The sequence below is a fragment of the Phacochoerus africanus genome, chromosome 6, assembly GCF_016906955.1.
Source record: "Phacochoerus africanus isolate WHEZ1 chromosome 6, ROS_Pafr_v1, whole genome shotgun sequence".
NCBI lineage: Eukaryota > Metazoa > Chordata > Mammalia > Artiodactyla > Suidae > Phacochoerus > Phacochoerus africanus.
In genome coordinates this window covers 45,568,701-45,592,596 of record NC_062549.1, presented here as the reverse complement: position 1 = coordinate 45,592,596, position 23,896 = coordinate 45,568,701, and the positions used below count along the sequence as shown (strand labels likewise).

General features: G+C 35.1%; 1 protein-coding gene and 1 long non-coding RNA gene across 4 annotated transcripts; one reads left to right on the top strand and one right to left on the bottom strand.

The window, feature by feature from the left end:
• Positions 1–6,062: 6,062 nt before the first annotated feature.
• On the bottom strand, positions 6,063–6,867 carry LOC125129193 (uncharacterized). The gene is made up of 2 exons (XR_007135430.1): positions 6,668–6,867; positions 6,063–6,554 (listed from the first exon to the last, which is right to left on the bottom strand). It is a non-coding gene; the product is annotated as an uncharacterized LOC125129193 (long non-coding RNA).
• Positions 6,868–7,026: 159 nt separating this feature from the next.
• OTUD6B (OTU deubiquitinase 6B) lies at positions 7,027–23,478 on the top strand. 3 transcript variants are annotated; one of them, XM_047783627.1, is made up of 7 exons: positions 7,027–7,238; positions 7,786–7,937; positions 10,499–10,579; positions 16,276–16,588; positions 18,452–18,513; positions 20,319–20,425; positions 21,193–23,478. In XM_047783627.1, exons 1-7 carry the CDS (start codon positions 7,157–7,159, stop codon positions 21,272–21,274), a joined length of 879 nt encoding a protein of 292 aa, XP_047639583.1. In that variant the 5' UTR covers positions 7,027–7,156; the 3' UTR covers positions 21,275–23,478. The 3 variants fall into 3 exon arrangements, with proteins under 3 accessions (XP_047639583.1, XP_047639585.1, XP_047639586.1); XM_047783629.1 differs by lacking the exon at positions 18,452–18,513 and having other exon boundaries at positions 7,030–7,238; positions 21,193–21,277; XM_047783630.1 differs by lacking the exons at positions 7,027–7,238; positions 7,786–7,937 and adding an exon at positions 14,463–14,603.
• The last annotated feature ends 418 nt before the right edge of the window (positions 23,479–23,896 follow it).

Below are 23,896 nucleotides of genomic sequence, written 5' to 3'. Positions count from 1 at the left end.
AGGTGTCTGTGTCTTGCATCCTAATGGATATTTCTCAGTTTCAAATGAAAGAACCTTTGACCACTAACACTTGGGATATTTAGGGGAAGAATGACTATTTAGTTCCTTTCACATTACATAACAGGCCCTTAAACATATTGTTGGATAGACTGATGAAATGAATAAATCATCCACACTTTGTTATATGGTTCAAAATTTAGTTATTTAATTTACACGAAAAGAGAAAACTGAATAAGTTTACTTAGATAGTTGGTAACAGCTTTTTTTTTTAATTGAACTATAGTTGAATTATAATTTTATATTAGTTTCAGTTATATGGCAGTGATTCAGTAAGGTTATCATCTATTAAAAGTTATAAGATAATGACTATGATTCCCTGTACTATCTTACATATTTTTGTTGCTTATCTATTTTACACATAGTAGCTTGTACCTCTTAATCCCATACTCCTATGTTGCCCCTCCTCACTTCCCTCTCTCCACTGGTAACCACTAGTTTGTTCTCTATGGATGTGTTTCTATTTTGTTATATTCATTTGTTTTATTTTTTAGATTCCACATATAAAAAGATAAAAATACAGTATTTATCTTTCTCTAACTTATTTCACTTATTTTATTAAAGCATAATACCCTTTAGTCCATTCATGTTGCAAATGGCAAACTTTCATTCTTTCTTATGGCTGAGTAATATTCCATTACACATCTTTATCCATTCATCCACTGATGTGCATTTAGGTTGTTCCTTTATCTTTGCTATGGAGGAGATAGACGACACTCAATTTAAGAAGAGTATGTATATCAGATGGCAATAACTGTTTTGGAGAGACATTAAGCAGGTTAAACAGGGCAATAGGAAAGCTGAGTGTGAAGAGGACACTCCTTTTTATATGGAGGGACAAGACCAGGCTTCATCCACATTTGAGTAGAAATGCAGACAAAAGGAATAGTCAATAGTATGTCTAATATTGTTGAGAAATTAAGCAAGTTATAGGCTGAAAAGTGATTTTGACAGCTGTCCTATGCGATGGGGAAATATGCAGCAGTTAAAATATGTTTTTGAGGAATAACTGACTTGGAAAAATGTCTATATTATAATTACAGGTGAACAAAAAGAATTTTATATATATAGTATTATTCTAAATTTGAAAGTAATTTAAAAGTGATTTCTGGAAAGAAATACCCTGTTCTCAGGACATCTCTGCATGGTTTTGATAGTGGGTAACACTTATCATCATCTGTATTTTCAAAATTTCTACAGGAATATTTTAATTAATTAATTAATTAATTATTTTTTAGGACCACAGATACTGCAAATGGAAGTTCCCAGGCTAGGGGTGGAATTGGACTGTAGCCACCAGCCTACACCACAGCCACAGCCAGCAGCTACAGCATGGCCAGCAGCTACAGCTCAGATTGTACCCCTAACCTGGAACCTCCATAGGGCTCCAGGCCGTTAGTGTGGCCCTAAAAAAAAATACATGTTAAATTAGTTCATCTGTACTTATTTTTCATAGATTTTGTATTTGAGAGTTCACTTACTAAAGTTAGTAACCTCAAATCAAACATAAATGGCCCTTTCATGTGTATGTACAGAGCAGCAAAGAAAATTTGAGTCAGTCTGACATGTACAATCCCAGATAAGTGGGACAAAGTAACATCCTAGTTCTGTGGCCATGAGTTCAATATTAGTGAATCTAAAACTGATATTAAACAAGGTATACTAAAACAAGGTCAGTTGGTGACAATAATGTGACCAAAGGCTTTCAGGAATCTAATCCTGGGGACAATCATATAGTATTCACTAATTCAGTCTTTGAGAAACTTTTAAGAACATAACTGCCACCAGCAACAAAAATCAACTAGGTACAGCTAGTGGTGAAGTACAAAATTAGAAGGTATAATGGAATAATGTGTGCCATTATAGATTTTTTTTTATAGTTTGCCAATTTTAAGTTTTAAAAAAACCTGGTACAAAGATAAAAGCCCCTTCTACTCCTTATTATTCAACTCAAAGGTATAGGGTTGACTGTAGCGCATAGTTTGCTGTGTTTAGTTGTAGCTTTAAATCTAAATCTTCCATTTTTCTTTAATACCTACCCAGTAAACATAGGTGTGTTCCTTAAGTTTTAACTTCCTTCCCTTTTTTCTTCTCTGTCCTCAAATACCACCTTCAAATCAGAAAACTAAAACCAAAATTTGACATCTCTTCTGGCTCTGGACCTGCATTTCTAAATACCTGTCTGACTTATCCACAAATGTCCCTGTAACCAATCATGCTCAATAGGTTATAAACAAAACTCCTTTTTCCCCTCTGTGAGATACTGTTTTCTGCATATGTACCTTCTATGAAGTAATGGGCTTTCTTCATTACTATGTAAAGTTTATCCTCTCCACGATCCTCTAAGTAGGAACTGTGGTATGGATGAAAGGCAGGATTATGTAGATGATAGAAATTAGTCTTGAAATCAGATTTGTTTCTAATACTTACTGTGTGGTCTTAAGCCAATTACTGATTTTGAGCCTCATTTTCATGGATAGTATATACAGCATAGGTTTTGTTATTATTCTACCTGAAAGTGTGGTAAGCACCCAGACTGGCAGCATCAACAACCCAGCCGTGTAAGGAATACAGAATCTCAGCTTTACTCTAAATTTGGTAAATCAACATCTCCATCTTAATATGATCCTCCCAACTTATTCCCACATTCAAATTTGAGCAGTACTGGTCTAGCCCACCTTTGCTAATACAAGGGTGTTATCTATCACCTTCAGGGGAACAGAACATTTAAGAATTAAAATGTCCTGTGTGTAACTTGCTAGAGCTACTGTTCCAATTACTGCCAATGCTATTTATCCACCTGTTACCCACTATATATAATTCAGGCCCTTTATAGCTGCTGTAGATGGATGTCTGATTTTATACAGAAACTTTGAAACATCTAATTTAAATCTATTCCATGGTTATTTTATTCACTAGAGAAAGGCTCATTCTTTCTTTACCATTTTAAATTCTACTCCTTCAAAATTTAAAACTTGAATTGTTCAATCTGAAGTTTCCTTTGTGTCTCATCTTTACAAATTTCCAAGACTGAAGAAAAACAGGAGTACCAATCCTCACCTGAAATATTTGGAAAATGTGACCAAATCTTTAATTCAAATAGGGATGCTGCAATAGCTTAAATTCAATCACAAAATCTCTCATACAATAATATGGCTTAAGCAAACCTGTTTCTAGATTCTAATACTATTTTAACATTTATTAAATATTTATAATACATTGTGTGAGACAGTCTTGTAGATGCATAATAACATTTTATAATCTAATCCCATGCTGCTATTAATCTGAGATACCGTATTTCTAACAAGCATCCAGGCAATGCTGATGCTACTTTTCTGAAGACTATACTTTTCAATAAAATGACATAGAACAAGAGGTATTCTCTGGAGATCTGAGAGAGGGAGAATAAAAACAGTGACGTGTGGTGGTGGTGATAGAAGAGAATTTGGCTTCTGAGAGTCAACTGTTAGCTCCTTAGAATCTATCATGATAAAACTCAGTTGGGAAAAATCTGTCACTAAGAAGTTAACTATGGCACTGAGAATATTATATTGAAGTAAATCCACTACTTAGAATCGGAGATAGCAAAATTTAAAAGGTCCAGTTACTAGGTCTTTCCTAGGTGTATATTCCATTTTTCATCTAGTGTTCCCATGCTTAGTTTCTTACCTTTTGTACACCCATTTCATAATCCATATATTTCAGAAAGTCCTAATTGTTGCAGTTCTTAAATTATCAGCATTTGTTATAATTTCCTTTTTGTGTGTGTATCTTTTTTAGGGCTGCACCTGTGGCATATGGAGGTTCCCAGGTGAGGAGTCTAATCAGAGCTGTAGCCGCCAGCCTACACCACAGCCACAGCAATGTGGGATCTGAGCTAAATCTGCAACCGAAACCACAGCTCATGGCAATGCCTGGTCCCACTGAGTGAGGCCACTCACCCACTGAGTGAGGTCAGGGATTGAACCCACAACCTCATGGTTACCAGTCAGGTTTGTTAACCACTGAGCCATGATGGGAACTCCAATAATTTCCTTTCTGACCCAAAAGTTACCTAAGAGCATTTAAAAAAGTGTGTGACTTCAGCATTTAGACTTAGTTTGTAGGCTTTTTTGCAATGTGATCATTTGTGCTTTCTAGAAATTTTTTTCCCCATACCCTAGTATAAAATAATTTAGAAATGTTTCTGTACAATATGAAAAGAATGCAAATACACACACACCTCAACTATTTAACAACTCCTTAACCATCTCAACTTTTCATTTTTTGTCTTTTGTCTTTTTAGGGCCACAGAGCTGCATATAGAGATTCCCAGGCGAGGGGTGGAAACGGAGGGATAGCCGCTGGCCTATGCCACAGCCACAGCAAAACCAGATCTGAGCCATGTCTGCGACCTACACCACAGCTCACACCACACACAGCTCACGGCAATGCTGAGCAAGGCCAGGGATCGAATCTGCGTCCTCATGGATGCTAGTCAGGTTCATTTCTGCTGAGCTGTGATGAGAACTCCATCATTTACTTGATTAATAAGTATGAACTCAGAGTCCAATAACGTGTACATCATTAAAACGATCACTCATCAAAGTACTGAACATTTGTTTTACATATGAATGCCATTTATTTACCACATAAAGCTTCTTAAATATCACAAGAACTTATATAAGCTTGAGTTCTAATAAAAATATTGCTCCCTACATCCATTTCTATGACTTATAGTTTCCATTGTCTTTAAACTCTTTTATCCTTTGTTTTATACTAATGTATCCAGGGTTAGAGATTGATTTTTGATCCAATTTTAATCTTTTTGGTAGGAATATTTAACCAGTTTATGAGTGAAATAACTTAGCTATATTCCTGTGTCAATCTAATTTCAATGCTTTAATGCTGTTTTTCACCACCTCCTCTCCAATCCAAAAAACTGGAATGTTTTCTATTTTTATTTGTTATCTCATTTTCAAATTTACTAGAATGAGCTACTACATGAAGCAATAGGTACTGATTTTCTGTAGCCAAGAGGTATATAAAACAAGGTTTTAATCTACTACCGCCCCCCAACCAGTGATTTGGGAATTTTCTTTACACTACCAATATTACATTACAGACAAATTTGCTATTCCCCCTCCTCGCTATTTAAAAATAGGGAATAGCAAATTTGATTGACAGGTTTTCCTATTTTGTCAGATTAATATTTGATATACCTTTATTCTACAGGTTCTGTCCACAGTGACAAAGTCCTGTTATCTACTTGTTTAGCTTAGGAACATGGATATCTTTATCTATATTACAATGCTAAAAATAAAACTATTCATTAAATGTTTGGCATGCCTTTTCACAATTTAAAAGGACCTAAACTGAAATTTTAGACAGGACTTACAAATTTATTTTTGCATTTCATTTTGTAACTCTATGTAACAATTTGACCTTAATGCTGTTTAACTAGTTTAATATTTACCGGTAACTTTCTCATACAATTGCTTCCTCGAGGCATTTTAATTCATGTTGTTAGCTAAATATCATTTAGCAAATTTGTCAAGGATTGTACTTGAAATATGCATTTTCTTATTTTTTAGGCCTGCACCCAGGGAATATGGATAGGAGCTGCAGCCTACACCCCAGCTCAGGGCAACACTGGCTACTTAATCCACTGAGTGGGGCCAGGGATCAAACAGCATTCTTGGGGATACTAGTTGGGTTCTTGCCTTACTCCATGAGCCACAAGGGGAACTTCAAAAGATACATTTTCTTTACCCCTTCATGTCTTCCAGCTGCCTTGGTACAGAAATGATAACTTGGCAGAGTATATAATACTTGTTTCAAAATTATTTTTCCTTAAAACTCTGAAGACATTGTTCCATTGTTTTCTGGCACTTAAGACTTGCAAGTGAAAAATGTGAAGTCAGCCTGACTTTCACCCATGTAAAGAAACTTGCTTTCTCTGGATACTTGTAGAAGTTTTTCTTTATCCCTTCAAATTAAAAATATCACCAGGATATGTCAGGGTGTTGCTTTCATTAAATTTTAATGATACCCTGTTAACTTTTTCCATTTGCAGATCTGGTTCCTTCTTCAACTCTGTAGATTTTTCTACGATTAGTTCCTTAATTATAGTTTCAGCTTCATTTGACTTGTCCTGTTTCAGGTATTCCTATTATGCCAAGATTGTACCTCCTGGACTGGCCCTCTAGGTGTCTCTTCGCTTTACTTGATTTCTTTTCTTTTTTTCTGCATGCTGTAAGAATTTCTCGTTTGGCTTAATTTAAGTAAATCGATTTCGTGCCCCATCAGGCTTGCACATTTCTGTTATCTCAATTCCCTGATACTTTTCAAACGCTCTGACAATAGCTTCTTTATCACTGAGATTAGGTCTTTAAACTCCTGTGTTCTATGATACTTAGTCCTTACTATCTCTTCTGTTTCCATCGCTACAGGCGTTTCAAGAGGCGGCATTTTCTCAATTACTTAGCTGTTTTTCTTCGGAACTGCGGTATTATAACCTTGAAAATAATAAACAGAACTTAATTCCCTACTGTTTGACTTACGCAGCACAAAGAGCCTCATTCATACTTATTAAAAGTTTCACTGAAATTTTTTTATTTTTCCTTCTTACCTTTTGAAAAGAACTTCCTAGTAATGGCACCAAAAACGAAGATTAAAGGACACGGTCCGAGGTACCCAACAAAACAAAAAGAACATCCAAAACGGTTTCTACAACGTCATCTTTGCGCGCTTCACGGCCTGGTCAGCAGACACAACAGTAGCTTTACTGCCAAAAGCGCTCTAGCGCCGGGGTCTACTGCAGGCTGCAAACTTCAGTCGGTTAAGCCACACCCCCACACTCCGTTGCGCTCCACCCCCGCCGCCCCGCCCCGCCCCGCCCCGTCCCATCAGAGTGCGTCACGCGGGGGTGCGCATGCTTAGTACGCCATTCTTCCTCCTCGCTCCTAAGGCTCGGCTCAGATCCGGTACCGCCTTGAAGGCGGGGCTGGGTCCCAGCTGCGGCCAATGGCGCCGAAGGTGAGGGTTGAAGGGTGGAAGGTGCTCTGTAGCTGGTCGTGCTGGTTTCTTCCCGCGCGTGTGCTGGGCTTACCTGGTCGTCATGGAGGCAGTCTTGACCGAGGAGCTTGATGAGGAGGAGCAGCTGGTGAGAAGGCATCGCAAAGAGAAGAAGGAGTTACAAGGTGACGGGGAATGGGAACCTAGAAGACGCCAGGGCCCAGGGAAGGGCGCATGGCGGGCCAGTTCCGGAGCTGGATCTTCCTAGGCTTCTCCAGAGTAACCAGTAACTTCTTCCCTCCCGCCTCCCCTGGGTCCCATAATCCCCCAGATCTTCGGAAGCTGTTTCTTAAGTCCGCTACCGTCCTGGTGCGGGTGCCTGAAAACACCTGGAAACTACGAACTTGGACACAGGCCCCTCTCCCAGCTCCATTTCCTATTCCTTCCCTAGTTCCTCAGAAGGGATGCTTGAAAGATTTAAAAACTTGAGTCTTTTTTTTTCCTTTTTACTCCTACCACACCAAACTGACGGTTGTGTTACTAGATTTTATTTGGGGTTGGGGGGGCAGTCCATATTTTTCTGGGCTCTTCTCTGTAACTATTATGTAATTACTCTTCTTGCTATTATAATTACTTCTAAATCCTCCTCTCTTACCATCCTCTTATTGTTACTATTTCTTGTTTCTTCTGAATCCCTGGGTTTTTGATCTAATGATTTTCGTGGCTTTCCAGCCAAAATTCAGAGTATGAAGAATGTTGTTCCCAAAAATGACAAAAAGAGGAGGAAGCAACTCACTGAAGATGTTGCTAAGTTAGAAGCAGAAATGGAACAGAAACATAGAAAGGAACTGGAGCAATTGAAGCTGACTTCTAAGGAGAGTAAAGTATGTGAAATAATGTTCCTTTTTTGTCTACAGCATTTGATAGCAATTGTGCACTTCTCTTAAACCGTTTACTTATGTATAAATCACAAAATTGGAGGGAAAGAAATCTCTCGCATCACCTTTCTGATATTTTTCTGACCAGATTTACATGAGTGTGTTTTTTAAGGGAGGACAGCAAAGAAAGTCCACTTCTTTAACTGTTCACTTGCCCCAAAGATGAACAGATTGATAAGATGGACTAGAGGAAGCTTCACCAAATGGAGGTTGGAAGACCAGTCTTCTAGACTTGACATTAAATAGGATTGTAATCTGGGCAATTGGTTATTGGATTGTAACCTGCTTAACTTTCTTGAGCATAAATTTCTTCACATTCATATGATATAAATATTACTGATTTTTTTTTTTTTAAGCAACCTCTCCTTTTAAGGAGGAGAGGTTGCAGATGTGGCTTGGATCAGGTGTTAACTGTGGCTGTGGTGTAGGCCAGCAGCTGCAGCTCCAGTTCTACCTCTAGCCTGGGAACTTCCATATGCTCCAAGAGAAGTAGTAAAAAAAAAAAAAAGTTCTTTATTAACAATTTGTAATGAATGGAAATGTATTGACGTTTCTTGGTTAAATTGGAGTCTGTTAACTATCATCATTTTAGCTAATATTTATTTCATCACCGTAGCCATGCACAATGTATTGTCTGCCATACACTTTAACGTGTTACATGTGTTATCTCATATAATTCCCACAGTAACACACTATGAAGTATTACCTTTGAAGTAAGTGTAGATAACCCCCTTTTTCAAATGGGAGACAGACTCAGATTAAAACCTTTGTTCTGATTTTATAACAGCTATTAAGTACCAAAGCCAGAGTTCAGAATGTGAATACTGAATTGTTACCATTTTATCTGGTTTATTGCATGGGTTTTAGATATCAAAGATCCTAGACCTCATAACCTCACTCCTGTTTTTGATAGAAAGTTCCTATGTACATGCAAAATTTTATCTACCATAAATAAATTTTATTTTATTTCATTCCATTCATTTTTGATCTGCTCCTAACAGGGAAAACAGCTTATCTGTATTGATTTACAGTGGTTGTTATATTAAATATAGTCTTATTTTCTTAAATTTTTAGGCAGTCATCAAGATCCTGGCCTTCAGTGCCTATAACATATTCTCTTTCCAAGTAACAAGGCATAATGTTTCAGGTGTTTGTGTTGTCACAATCAGCGTATTCCTAATTGTCTCCCTATCTTTTCTAATGGTGAGATAGTTTTGTTGCTTTCTCAGGCCTTTCAAACTTGAGATTTATCTCCTAGGTTTCTAAGGACAAAAAAAATATTTGATAAGCTACATATTGTTCAAATGTTAAGATACAAACTGTCATTTTATTTTGAACTATTATCTTTTCTTTTTTTTTTTTAAACTAAAACCCCTGAAAGTTACCTGAATTCTTTTGTCATTGCTTTCTCTTTATTTTCAGATGCTTTTTTGTATTTTGCCTGTTGTCATTATGGCATTTGTAAATGTTAACAAATTCCTCTGAAAAATCTAGGAATCCTAATTTCCCTAAAGTTGATAAGCACTCTTTGAAGCCTTAATCTGATTTTGATATTTTGATCATTTGGGCCATAGCCTTGGAGACTCTTGTTATTAGAGGCCTTAATATGTATCATGTATGTGTCATGCTAAAAACTAGTTTAACTTATAGTTGTAGTATTAAAATACCAGCTACTAATCCTGACTGTTATAAGTCTAGTATCTTTTTTCTTGAGCAAAATATAATGGTTATGTGATGATTAAGATTCATTGTAATAATGATAATTATTTTACACTTACAGGGTTTTTTTTTTTTTTTTTGTGCCACACCTGCAGCATATAGAGGTTCCCAGGCTGGGGTCAAATTGGAGCTACAGCTGCCAGCCTACACCACAGCCACAGCAATGCAGGATCCGAGCCACATCTGCAGTCTACACCACAGCTCACAGCAATGCCAGCTCCTTAACTCACTAGGCAAGACCAGGGATTGAACACACAACTTCATGGCTCCTGTTCAGATTTGTTTCCGCTGCGCCACGATGGGAACTCCTATACTTATAGTTTTTCAGTAGATGGGAAAGGATAGAAGAAACTCAGTTTGTTACTAGGGTCATGAAGCAGTGCTCATCGGGTTCCAGCTAATGAGGATGGAGAAAGGTCTTTGCCACCATTTTTGAGGTTATGAAAATAGTAATGAACTGAGTCAGCACGTTTAGAGAATGGAAGTTGGAGTGGTGAATGACTTAGCATTTATAGGAAGTATTTAGATGAATGCAGTAGGCATTCTAAGAAGGAAGGAAACCATGCAGGAATCTTTGAAGAACCATAAGGAAAGGTCTTGGGAATCTGACAGATTCTCCCTTAAAAAGAGAGGAGACAAAGCTATGACATTTAGTATTGGTGCTATTCAAATTTGAATTGTGAGATGACACATATTTGTGACTTTCAATAATAATTTAATAATTAACACTTTGAATAATAAATTTAAAGTATTTTATTTAACTTGTTAATGTTTTTTGTTTCCTTCAGATAGATTCTGTTGCTGTTAATATTTCAAACCTGGTTCTTGAGAATCAGCCACTTCGGATATCAAAAGCACAAAAGAGACGGGTATGAATGTCACCAAATATTTGTTAGTACTATGAGCTTAATACTATCCTAGGTGTTGTATAGGAAGGGAATAGGAAAAAAAATGGAGTTCCTTGCTAAAGAACCTTAACTGATATTTATTAAGTACTTGCCATGTGCTAGAGACTATGTTAGGCTTTAGATTATATGAAATCTCATTTAGTCCTAACAGTAATCCTATGAAGTAGAATTTCTTATCCCTATTATAGAGAGGAAAATAGGCTGAAGCCAGTATAAAGTAATATGTCCAGTTAGCAGTTCTCATAGGAGGGTGAGGCTAGGAAGTGGGGTATGCAAAGGGTATGTTTTCCAAATATATTATCCCAGACTTTACAGTTTAGAATCTTAAGAGTGTGAGCCCAGGTGATTCTGAAGTACAGCTTTGGTTAAAAACTGTGGTATTACATGATAAAACAAGAATTTGAACCTAGAAGTTAGGCAAGATATATAGGTGTACAAACTTATCAGAATTATGTAGGTATATATGTATTGGTTAGTTGTGATGAAAATTCAGAGAAGGAAAAATTTTTTGTGCTAAATGTTAAATAAATGTCATTTTAAGGATGTATAATTATTTAGTTAGGATATTTGAAGTAAGAAAGAAACAACATGCACAAGAACAGGTATGGGGATGACATTTTGCATCACCATAGAGCTATAAGAAAACTGATTTATTGGATATAACGAGTTTATGATATCAAAATTATGAGAATGAGATTAGATTAGGTTAGGCCTTTTCCCTTTGAAAATCCGATTTTGAAGTTTTCTAGGATTTAAATGTTTATTTTTAAACTAGCTTTGTATCTTATAATTTAGTAGTACATAATTTATTAGAGCATTAAATTCAGTGTCAGTCCGATGGAGTTTTTATTTTTTATTTTTTTGCTTTTTAGGGTCACACCTGAGGCATATGGAGATTCCCAGGCTAGGGATTGAATCAGAGCTACAGCTGCCGGCCTACACCACAGCCACAGCAACGCAGGGTCTGAGCCTCGTCTGCGACCTACACCACAGTGCATGGCAACTTTGGATTCTTAACCCACTGAGTAAGGCCAGGGATCAAACCTACAATCTCATGGTTCCTAGTTGGATTCGTTTCCACTGAGCCACGATGGGAACTCAAATGGGAGTTTTTAATCCCACTTACTGTGGTGGCTTTGGGTAAGATTTTTCTTTTTTTTTGTTGTTGTCTCTGCCATTTCTTGGACCACTCCCGCGGCATATGGAGGTTCCCAGGCTAGGGGTCCAATTGGAGCTGTAGCTGCCGGCCTACGCCAGAGTCACAGTAACGCGGGATCCGAGCCGCGTCTGCAACCTACACCACAGCCCACGGCAACGCCGGATCGTTAACCCACTGAGCAAGGGCAGGGATCGAACCCGCAACCTCATGGTTCCTAGTCGGATTCGTTAACCACTGCGCCACGACGGGAACTCCTGGGTAAGATTCTTAACATTTTTAAGCCTCAGTTTCACATGTATAAAATGGGGAGAAATAATACCTACTGCATAGAGTTATTGTGACTTAAGTAATTTACTGTTTCCAAAGCCTTAACACAGGCCTGGAGAACAACTTGGTTGATCTAGTTGTGAACAATAATAGTATTGTTCACTGTTAAGTACTGCATAGTACTTAAAATTCAACCTAAGACAAGTAGTTGTTTAAAAGTTGCTCAAGTTGCAAATTGTTAAATATTTCTCATACTAATGTAAAACTTTATTCTTGAGTAATTATAATTGTGAATTTCATAGGCTTATGAAATTTAGTATTCTTTCTGTTATAGCCTTATAATTACCATCTATTTTCTATAGATCAAAAGTAAAGGGCAGAAATTTTGCTGGGCGGAAGCATAATAAAATATTTGTTGGAATTACCTATACTTAGTAATTGCTGTATTTAAGAGTAGCACCTATTTAATTTTGGAAAACGTAACTCTAACCAATATTCTATGAAAATCGAATGGGAAAAGAATCTGAAAAAGGAAAATCAAACAAAAACCCCCAAATCTATTGTATATCGTAAAGGGAAACTCAAGGCCACTGTGAGTGGAGATCAGAGATTCCAAATAAATAAAATCCACAGCTACCTTATCAAAAAAAGAAAACTCTGGTCAAAAGAAAACTCTAATTGGATCTTTATGGTTCAGATTGTGATGAGAATTGTTAATAAGATATCAAGGAAAAAAGAAATTTGTAAAGTTTTGTAAAGGAAGATTTATACCTTTAAGACACATACAACTTTCACTGAAAACAGTAAAGACTATAACAATAAGAATGTAAGTATCAAAATACAGTGTACAAAACAATCTCTTTATGTTTCGGGAAAGTAATGAATAAAGTTTCTTATCAATGAATCAAAAGTAAATTATATGAATATATGAGATATCCTGCCATCTAAAAAAGCAGCCTAACTTTTGTATTGATGCATATTAATTTTTTGAACTCAAAAGTTTCTGTCTTGCTGGCGCATTTTCAAAAATGCTGAACTGATCTCTCTGAAATAAACACAACTCTTCCCATCCTTTGGTGATGTCAAATGCCTGTGAAGGGAATGGACAAGAGTAGCCTAAAGAAAAAGTGTTGTAGGAAATGTTAATTCCTCTTCGTTAAAATTTTTAATTCTCATGGCCTGATTTCTTTCAGACTTTTTAGTAATGAGCATCTGACCATTGCAATAGATTTTTTAATATATACAACCGTCTTATTTTGTCACATGCAGGAATATTGGTATAAGAGGTCATCTATTTTAAATACTTTTACCAATGTCTTTATTTGGAAAACAATTCAAAGCTTATAATTAAAGTTGTCGACTCCATCTCAAAAAGATATTTTTCAGAATATTTAAGCTAACTACAAATATATGAAAATTATTTCAGAATGATTTGTAAATATTTCCTTCTATGTTAACATGATATATTACTAAAAAAAATAAAACTTCCTTAATTTTCTTATTGCTTTATTATATTAATAGGATTCTGGAACAGAAAACACTGAACATTTGTAGTATTTAAGAAAATGGAACCTGGAAACAGTGGATAATTGAGTATTAGACTACGTCAAATCACTTTTTTTTTTTTTGCCTGTGGCACCGAGGAATGAAGAGCCAGTTAACTGGGAGAGAAGCAACTCTCTGATAGAAAAACATGACAAAACTTTATATGAAGATTTATTATTGGAATATTATAGAGCCAAAGCCTTATTTTTAATGTGGAAAAGCATAGGAAGTATTTCATTTACTTGAGAGAACTTCAATGAAAGCTCAGTGGTATGGTGGAAAGATCCTGAAGTAGAACTTAGAACTGGCTTCCAAAAATATGAAATTTGAGAGCTTGGAATAAGATTTAGATCAGTTTTTTACTTTACAAATGAGAAAGCTGAGGCCTAGCTTGTTTCAATGGCATACTGAAGGTTTGATACACCCCTGGACTAAGTACCCAACTCTTAAGATTTTAGGATTATTTTTGCTATATTACTATTCAACATGACTAGTTTTAATGACAGTATATTCAAGAGTTATGTACTGTTTTCATCTTAAATACATTTTTATTAGAATTTACTGGTGCCATTTTTATCCCCAGTGCTAGGGTTGTGAAAGGAAAGTGCCTCATTCCTTTGGAAAACTCTACATGGTTGGGAAAAGAATCGAGTGGGTTTCATACCTAATGCCCTGGAAAGGAAACACAATTGCTTTGTAGTATTGAAGCAGAGAGCATGAGAGAAAAAAAAAAAAAAATGAAGTGATTGGAGTAGCATTTTAGAGGCTTATATTAAGGTTTTACAGAGAGTATAAAGTTCCACTCTTCCAGTAACTAGTACATGACATCATTAACTCCAGCTCCTGTATGCTCCAACTTTTATTCTGATTTAGGTGCCTGGATAGAAGGAGCTCTCTGTGTTGTCCTTGGTCCCTACTCTGCTTCTAACCAGCTGTATGGCCTTTGGAAATCTTTCTGCGTGCTGTTTCCTCAGAAGAGGAAAATAAGGGGTTTTGGATTAAATGATATCCAAGGTGCTTATCCTTCCTCTCCCCTCTGAAAATGTTTTTTTATAATCTTTTAAAAAGTAGTAGTGCCATCTTGTGTTTTAAGATTGTATGCCACTATGATCCACAGTTGTAGGTATGCAGTGAAATGTAAGTTGTTTCATATTACTGCTGGCAGTGGTTGGAGTTGGGAAGAAAAACTTAAATAGGTTTAGTAGGAAGATAATACTGCTTTTGATTTATGTAACTTTGGCACATTACAGGCGTATAATACAAGCAGGTGGCGTTAAGTGACACTGAAATTTGCCTTTGCGTTTACATCTTCTGTCCCAAGGAGAGGTTAGAGCTAGGGACGTAAAAATCTTTACCTTTTACTTTTTTTTCTTGGTTTATCCAAATCCTTCACTGTGATTTGCTATCAATATCAAGATTTATAGAATTTAGTTTCTTTTTATTCTCTTAAAAAGCACTTGATCCCAGTATACAGGTGAAATATAAAGACTTAGATGTTCTTACACACATACATGCAGGCTAAACACTAAATAAAATTACCATCTATAGAAAAACACTATAAATATTTTGTGTATATTCTTCTGGTGTTTTATTTTTTTAAAGTATATATGCATAGATTCCATGTATATTAACTATATACCATCTTTTTTGCCTCTAACCTTATCTCTTGACGTTTTTCTCTGGTACTCTAGCTATATGGACTGTGTTCAGCTGTGAAACATATGGTGTTTTCTGGCTTTTGATTCTTATTATTCCAACTGTTAGGAATTTTTTCCTTTTTTCCTCAACCTTCCCACTTTGTCCTATCCATCCTTCATGTCACAAATCTTTCATTGCCCTCTCCCCATCTCAACCTTGTATATGCTGGCATGGGAAGATTTCTTATGACATTTGAGTAAGGAAAGCAAGTTGCAGATGTAATGCATGATACCACTTTTGTGAAGATATTTTTTTCCTATACATTTTCTTTGGGTACATGTGTATTGATAAGTATACATAGAAATAAAAAAATCTAGAAGGATACACACCAGACCTTTAGAGTAGTCACTGTGATTGGCAATGGTCCTTAAGGGAAACTTTATCTGTAATATTTTAATTTTTCATAAAGAAGACTGTTTTTAATCTGTTATTTTAATTAAATGTGTGTATGTGTATGCACACACACATTTTTTTTTTTTTAAGTAAGATAAATAGTTCCTGTACCCTTGTAAAGGCCTTGGCATGTTAATGCCTCACTGGTGAGCTGGCAGTTGAGCACTTTAAGACCTCACTGGTGGAGTGATACTTAAAAAGTTTGGATTAGCTTAGACTTAAATATGAAACTGATGTTGCTTTAATGCCTAGGAGAACTCATTCCTAAGATAGTACTTTGAAATCAGTAAGTTAAGTTTTCAGAAACTTGGCATATAATTTTTAAATAGACTTCAAAAAAATTTGAGGGAATTTTTTGTCCTAGTACGGAGCTACATGCTGGATTCCCAATAAGATGAAAAGTGTTATTTGCTTTTAATAGAGTTCATAATATAGAAAATTCTCTAAGTGATGAGATCACTGATATGGTAGTACTTGTGGGAGAATGGAGAAAAATGGCCAAAAATTTTGAGAATCTTATATTTCTATCCCCATAATAAATGTAAATTAGCCCTAATTTTTAGGAATTAACTTTCCTACATTCCTCTCTCCGCAGGAAAAGAAAGCTGCATTGGAAAAGGAGCGGGAAGAAAGGATAGCTGAAGCTGAAATTGAAAACTTAACTGGAGCTAGACATGTAGAAAGTGAAAAACTTGCTCAGATACTGGGAGCTAGACAGTTGGAAATTAAACAGATTCCATCTGATGGGCACTGTATGTATAGAGCCATTGAAGATCAACTGAAAGAACAGGAGTGCACTCTGACTGTGGCTGCATTAAGAAGTCAAACTGCTGACTATATGCAAAGTCATGTGGAAGACTTCCTGCCATTTTTAACGAATCCTAATACAGGAGAGATGTATACACCAGGTAATTTATTTTTCTTTACTGTGTGTTGTTGATGTTCTTGTTGTGTTGGTTGTTAAATCAAGGGCTTCTCGGAACCGAAAATAAGAAAAACTTGAAAAGTCCTTCTGGGGGGAAAAAAAACTCAAAATTGAGGCAAAATTAATTTAGATAATGTTAATAGATACTACCACATTTTGGTAAATTAAGATCTTTTAAGTACTTATCCATTTTGTAGTTAAATATATTAATCTTTTATGTAAGATAAAAATAGAAATAAGATTCATTACTTTTAAAAATGTGTCATAAATTCATATTTCATAGAGTTAAGCTTTGACTAGTCTCTGGAAGTATAGGGCCTGAAGACTGTAAGTAGAGAATGATTAGGAAAACTAATTTCCTCCATTTATCCTGTGCTTTGGGAGATTTAATTTTTTTTTTTTTTTGGTCTTTTTGCCATTTCTTGAGCCACTCCCGTGGCATGTGGAGATTCCCAGGCTAGGGGTCGAATCGGAGCTGTAGCTGCCAGCCTACGCCAGAGCCATAGCAACTCGGGATCTGAGCCGCGTCTGCGACCTACACCACAGCTCACGGCAACGCCGGATCGTTAACCCACTGAGCAAGGGCAGGGATCGAACCCTCAACCTCATGGTTCCTAGTCTGATTCATTAACCACTGTGCCATGACGGGAACTCCTGGGAGATTTAATTTTATTTTCAGTAAGCTATAATATTCAGGCAGGATTTGACTTTGCAAAACCAAAAACAAATCAGTTAATAACCTGCCTTATTAGTCTCTATAATATCTTTGATAATTAAGATAAAATATTTATGGGAAGGTTAAAAAGATACAAAACTAGCAAATAAAGGACAGAGCAAAAACTGAAGAATTTCTGAAAGAGAAGGTAGAGTAAAGGAGAAAGTTAGTCCTTGAGATAAGGCAGCAGGGGTGGCAGTATTCACAGGGAGCAAGTTATATGGCCAGGTTGTATTGAAGAGGGGAAGGTCAAGGTCATCTCTTATTTAATAGAGCTGGAGTCCTTAACTTTGCTAGCTGTAGGGCAGTGGAGAGGAGGTGGCAACTCAGCATGCTAAATCAGAAAAAGATGAAAAACTATCTTCTTTCCTTCAGCCAATATTTATTGAAGGCCACAGTGTGCCAAGAATTGTTCTAGGCACTGTTCTGAGTGTTAGGATATGAGACAGACACACAGGACATATTTTCTCCTAGGTGCCCATAGTTCTTTCCCTTCCTGCAAACAAGGGGGTGTTAGTTTCCCATTTTAACTTTGTGTGTAAACGTGTACATGCTCAAGGTATGCTGTTGAACTCTGATTAGGTCTTTTACTTCCTCTCAGGACTGATCTAGAAAGACCTTTCTGTGGCTAGAACCTATATTGATGCAAATAAAATGAACATTTCCAAAATATGTGGAGGCACTATTTGATGCTATCACTGGGAAAGGAGGTTCAGCTCATTTGTACTTGTACTCCGATTCTCTTCTCATATATCTTATAATCTTACAGTGAACCTGATTTTATAGATGATACATTTTTCAGTCTTTCAGCCCATTCTTTCAGATGCAGATTTGGACTTTAAAATATATGTCACAATAGTGACAATTTTAGAGGTCACTGCCTCGGTAAAGAAAGAGTTGGGGTTGTAATGCAGTCAAGGTGACTGGGCCTCAGGCTGAGGGAGAGAAGCAGAAATGAATTGCTTTTGCTCGTTGATGGACAGTTAAGAGTGAGTTGAGTTTGGATTTGGGAAATAAATACTGGAGAGTACAGGTAAAAAAGGAGTTTCATTAGGAAATGTGGGAGCTATAAAAAAGGATCTAACATGAGTTATAAAAATTAAGTGCTGTATTCTGATCTGTTCTCTATAGAAGAGTTTGGAAAGTACTGTGATGATATTGTAAACACAGCTGCATGGGGAGGTCAGCTTGAGGTAAGTTTATAACTTTTCATAGTGACTGAGGATTGTATTTCTAAAATTTCTTCTGTAGTTTTCAGACATTTTTCAGATGATCCAAATTTCTCTTGGAAGATTCCTTTTCTTTATATATTTGCTATCTCTCTAATGAAAAAACATTGAAATAGGGAGTTCATATTCTTAGGCTTTCAATTAAAGTATGTGCCTTTGGGAACTGAAGCACTATGTCATTTTAAATAGCCCAGTGTTTGGTCTGTGAGTTGGTGAGGCTAGTGTTGCATCTGCATGTTTCCATTTGTGATGTTGCTACTGGCAATATATTTGATTTTATGGACTTTCTTAAATTGAAGATTTTAATCAAGTTTGGTAAAGTTTACCTTAGTGGTTCAACTGATGAGAATCACTATTGGAAAAAGTAACATCTGATATCAGAAATAGAAAACATTATTTTTGTGTGAGATTACAGATCAAATCTTGCCACATCTATTATAGTTGTGTCTTGAGTTCCTAGTTGATACTGACCGATTGATGTGAAAGCAATATATGATGCATTAAAAATTAAAGTTCACTTGTAAAAAAAAATATATTCAGTCACTTATAAGGTGTTTATCACAAATTTTTTTTTAAGTTCCAATTGTTTATCTTACTGTTAACTTGTTTCATTAAAGTCAAGTGGTGATGAGGTAGCCTAGGGCATTAGAAATTCAGGAGGTAAGAGGAAAGAAAGGTCTTGGTTATTTTCTTTTACTTCTCAGTTTTGGACCTTGAGGAATCAGTTCCAGTTTCCTAATTGTTGAATAGGGATAATAAAACCCCTACGTGTACCTGGAAGGCCATTTGTGGATATTAAATAAGGGAAAGAGTATATACATAGAAGTTTGTAAGCTGAAGTGCCAGATGGATGCATCTAGCGGTATTATTAATTTTATTGTGTAATGATGATTAATCTTAGCTTGTGGCTCTATTTTACTTAAAGAACTATGTTATTTGAAGATATGAATGCTTCGTCATGGTCTTTTTCTCAGCAGTCTCTATATTTGTACCTCTTCTGAGCCACCAGAGGGAACTATGTCCATTTGTTTTATATCCTTTCTCTCTGAAACTCAGCAAGTTTTCATAATAGCTTTGTGACTACATTAGGTGTACTTGAAGATGCCTGACCTTTTTTATAAGAATGCAAATTAATATCAGGATTGGAGACCTAAGCAACTCTTTTTAAATTGAGAAAAACTTTAAAACATCTTTTGAAGGACATTTTCTCATAAATTGTTTGTAAATTCATTCTTAAGTTGCTGTTTTCACATTGGAGTGAATTTAAATTATTAAAGAGAAATTCTTTATATGATATCTGAAGATTTAAATAGGATGTTAGGATTTTCAGAGCTTGTTTTGCACCCTCCATATCATGCTAGCTTTTTAAAAAATGTTATTTTTAGGTATAAGAAAAAAGATAGATTGGTATAATGAGCCCATTCTAATCATACACCTTGCTTCATTAACTATGGCATAGATATTTCCAAAAAGCTGTTGTGGAGCCAGGGCTTGAAACTTATGTATTTGATTTAATAAATATTATATATATATATATTTTTTTGAACAAATATGTATTCACACAGAGCCCACTATGTGCCAGGATCTTGGTGTGTACATTGAGGAACAAGAGCAGATCCCTGCTCTGACTGGTTGCCCTACTCATAAACTCAGCGGTATATGATTTGGATAAGATTTACCTCCTTATTTTCCTTACTAATATATTTTCTTTCTTTTCTTTTTTTCTTTTTTTTTTAATTTTTGTTTGTTTTACATTTTCTTTTCTGTAGCTAAGAGCCTTATCTCACATTTTACGATCACCAATAGAGATAATACAGGCAGATTCTCCTCCTATTGTAGTTGGTGAAGAATACTCAAAAAAACCGTTAATACTTGTGTAAGTACTTAGAAATTCCTGCTGATAATATTTTTCATAATTAAAACATAAAGGATTATGAAAAGGTTTTAGGCTATATGTTGATAAATCAAAACAAATCTATCTTCAGTAGCATTAATTATACTTATTTTATGTTAAAGGAATTACAGAATTAGTCTTGTCAAAATTTGTGATTTAGATAATTGTTCATATCTCTAGTGATTTATTCTTGTGTATGAGTTAAGAATAAAATCATTTCTGAAGATAACAGTTATTTTAGGATTAGTTTTCATATTGTTCTGATTTCACATTAATAATGGTAAAAGTTTCAACAAGTGTAAAAGCTGAAATACATTCATGTTGTCTGTTTATTTCCTTAGAAATTTTTTCTTCATACTGTAAAAGTATTTTACTTGATTGACAGTTCACTGAAACATAGCATAGAATTTACCATTGGCTTTGGTGTTTATTAGCTAAACCTACTAAGGTAGTCATTAATGGCTTGGGTTTAGGTAAAAATTTAAGCTTATTGAGCACTCAGCATCTCAGTCTTTCTTTTTTCACTCCAATGATTGTGTTTTACTCGACAGACTCAGTGGAGTGATTGAACCAGATCATACTGACTGCTCAGCTTTTCAGATGGTGTTAAGTAATATATCAATGAAGTCTATTGAAGATATCCCTGTGTAGTGATTAATTCAGAGTACTTGGTTTTATATACATAATAAACATTAATATAGAATGAATTTTTTTGACTAAACTACTCATTTCTCCTTTTTTCATTCCAGATATATGAGACATGCATATGGCTTAGGAGAACACTACAATTCTGTTACACAGTTGAACACAGCTACTGAAAATTGCAGTTAGTCTTATAAAGTGTTGCAGTTTTGTTTTAGTACAGTTGCTGAGCTGAGTATTCATACCAAGTGTTGGATTGTTCAAATGTTTCTGAAAAACAACTACCTTCAACTACCTTAAATCAGTTTTAAGGCAAAGTTACTATAGGTTTTAAAAAAATGTATCAGAGATAAATTTTAACAAGTGTCCCCTAGTGGTGTCTTTAAAACACTTGTAAGTCCCTTGTGGTGGACATCATTTATAGATCAAGTGCTGATATTTTTATTAATATAAGAACCTCAACATTCTGTTCTATGTTGAAATAAGATAAAAACCATTTTTTCCTCCCTATTACTGAAAGCTTTCAGTAACCATATTAATGTAATTTGTCTTGAAGAAAGGAAAGACTCAGTCTCTGTGACATTGCAATAATGTGGTGATGGTGATAGCAAATTTAATTAATGCTTCTAAATGTACTTGATTACAATAACCTTGGTGTTGATGGGATTAGTGTTTTGAAGCTTTTAATATAATCCCATCAAAGTGCAGCTAAGAAGCTTGTTTTAATAATTTTAAAATATTTATTCAGATGGGAATCAGTTACTAAGTTTTAAGAAATGAGACAAATTCATAGGTAAATAGGTGTTCCCAAACAGATTTAAATGTCTAAAGAATTACATGTAAATCTTTGGTGTATAACTTAAGAAGACTCAGCATATTACTGCCTTTCTAATTCATTGTTATCCTAGCTGTTTCTTAAAGTTCAGAATGGTTGTACCATTATTTCTTGATTATTTTCATAAGTATCAATTTTTATATTATTTGCTGTATTTTCTCCATCAGTATTCAGCTGCTTTGCTGTCCTTGCAGCCTTTTCCACTAAGAAATAGTTTTTGGCCTTTCTTATTCTTTAAATTGTGCAAATAGAAAGAGTAGCAATGTAATAAAAGGGTCCAAGGTTAAATTTACTTCAAATTCCTTCTCTTTTCCAATTTGTCCTACAAGATCTTTCTTTTGCTTCATTCTCTAGGATTAGAAGAAAGCCTTTGTTACTTGTTATTTTGTTTGCCTTACTAATGTCACCTTTCCTCAAATATTTGAGACAAATGTTCACAGATATTTGAGGATTTTTATGTTATGTATATGGATAAAGTTGAAAGCCACTGTTTGGGAACCAAGGCTATATAATCAGTACAATACTTTTCAGTTGAATAATTTGTCTAACTTAGATTTTAGGTTACTTCTAACAGTATTCTCTCTAAAGAGATAGTACCTATATATATAAGTGTGTCTGGTAATTTGTAAGGAGGTTTTATGAAAATGAGACCTTTTTGGTTTGATCTTTTTCTCAAATAAGAAATAAGTAGCAAGAGTTTGCATCAAGTTTATAATATTTGAATTTTTTCTCCGTGAATGCAACTAATTTTCATAAGCAAATACTGGGTTTTATAATATTAAAAAATGTGTCAGTATCATATGCCCAGGGGGTGACTATGTAGGTGGCTGATAGGAACTGCTATGGACAGGTAGAGCAAATAAGTACTGCATGAAGGTTTTCTACTTCCAAAGATTAAGAATCATTCTGCCTACCAAACAAAATATATTCTGAAGCCTGTTTATTTTGTAATCCTTGTTCTGAAGTTTTGGGGGTCTGAAATTTACAAAAAAAGTATGAAATTATAAAATACTAAGCAGCTTGGCTTTATTTTAAAGTAGTATGTTACTTTAAAAGAAAAGCATTAATAAGTAATAAAACAAGATAGAATGAAATTAGTCATTATAAATTCCACCTATATTTAAAGTATTCTAAAATACTTACTGTATTTAACTTATGGTAGCTATTTTTTTCTAGCTGGTTGAGTGAAATTTATTATTTTTTTATTTTTTAAATGACCAGTATGGTTATGAACAAGATTTGTATAGTCAGATTCTTTGTTGCATAACACTTCAGCTAAAAGTTATTTTAAAAGCTGTAACATAAAATTAAACTCTTAAAAAATGGCAGATGTCATGCTGGTATCTTATGAAAGTTTCATAAGCGTTCTTTTGTCCTAACTCAGAAAAATATATATCAGAGTTCTGGAATATATCTTTAGTCAAGAATTTTATCCACATAAATATGTTTACAACCTATATAAAGCAAAAAAGAATGTGTGTAACTATAGTGAGCAATATAATTTTGCTCATGTTATCTGATGTTGTTAAAAGAAAAATAAAAGAATGAATTAAATCAACATTTTTTCAAGTTGTTATTCTTTAATAATTTTAGAATTTAGAAAGAGAAAACTCATTTTGTTTTAGAATTTTATTCAGCCTTTATTTTGTTCTCATATGTCTTTGAAAATAGTACAGTCACAGATTCTCATATTCAAGGATTGCCACTTTCAAGTCCTGCCCTCTGCTGCATACAGCACGGTATCACTCCAGACCTCGCTTCAGAAGTGTAAGCGTCCCAATCCATTAAACCATTGATGTCTCTGTCGCTGACTCTGGGCTCTTTCTTTGGTCTTGAGGCTGAAACAAATTACTGCCTTTCTACAAGGCTGCTAAATTTTTCTGAACAGGGATGATTTATAATCTTTCTTCTGATTTTTCTTAAAATACCAACCCTTGCCTTCTATGAGAACTAAGCCCACTTAATATAAAGAATTT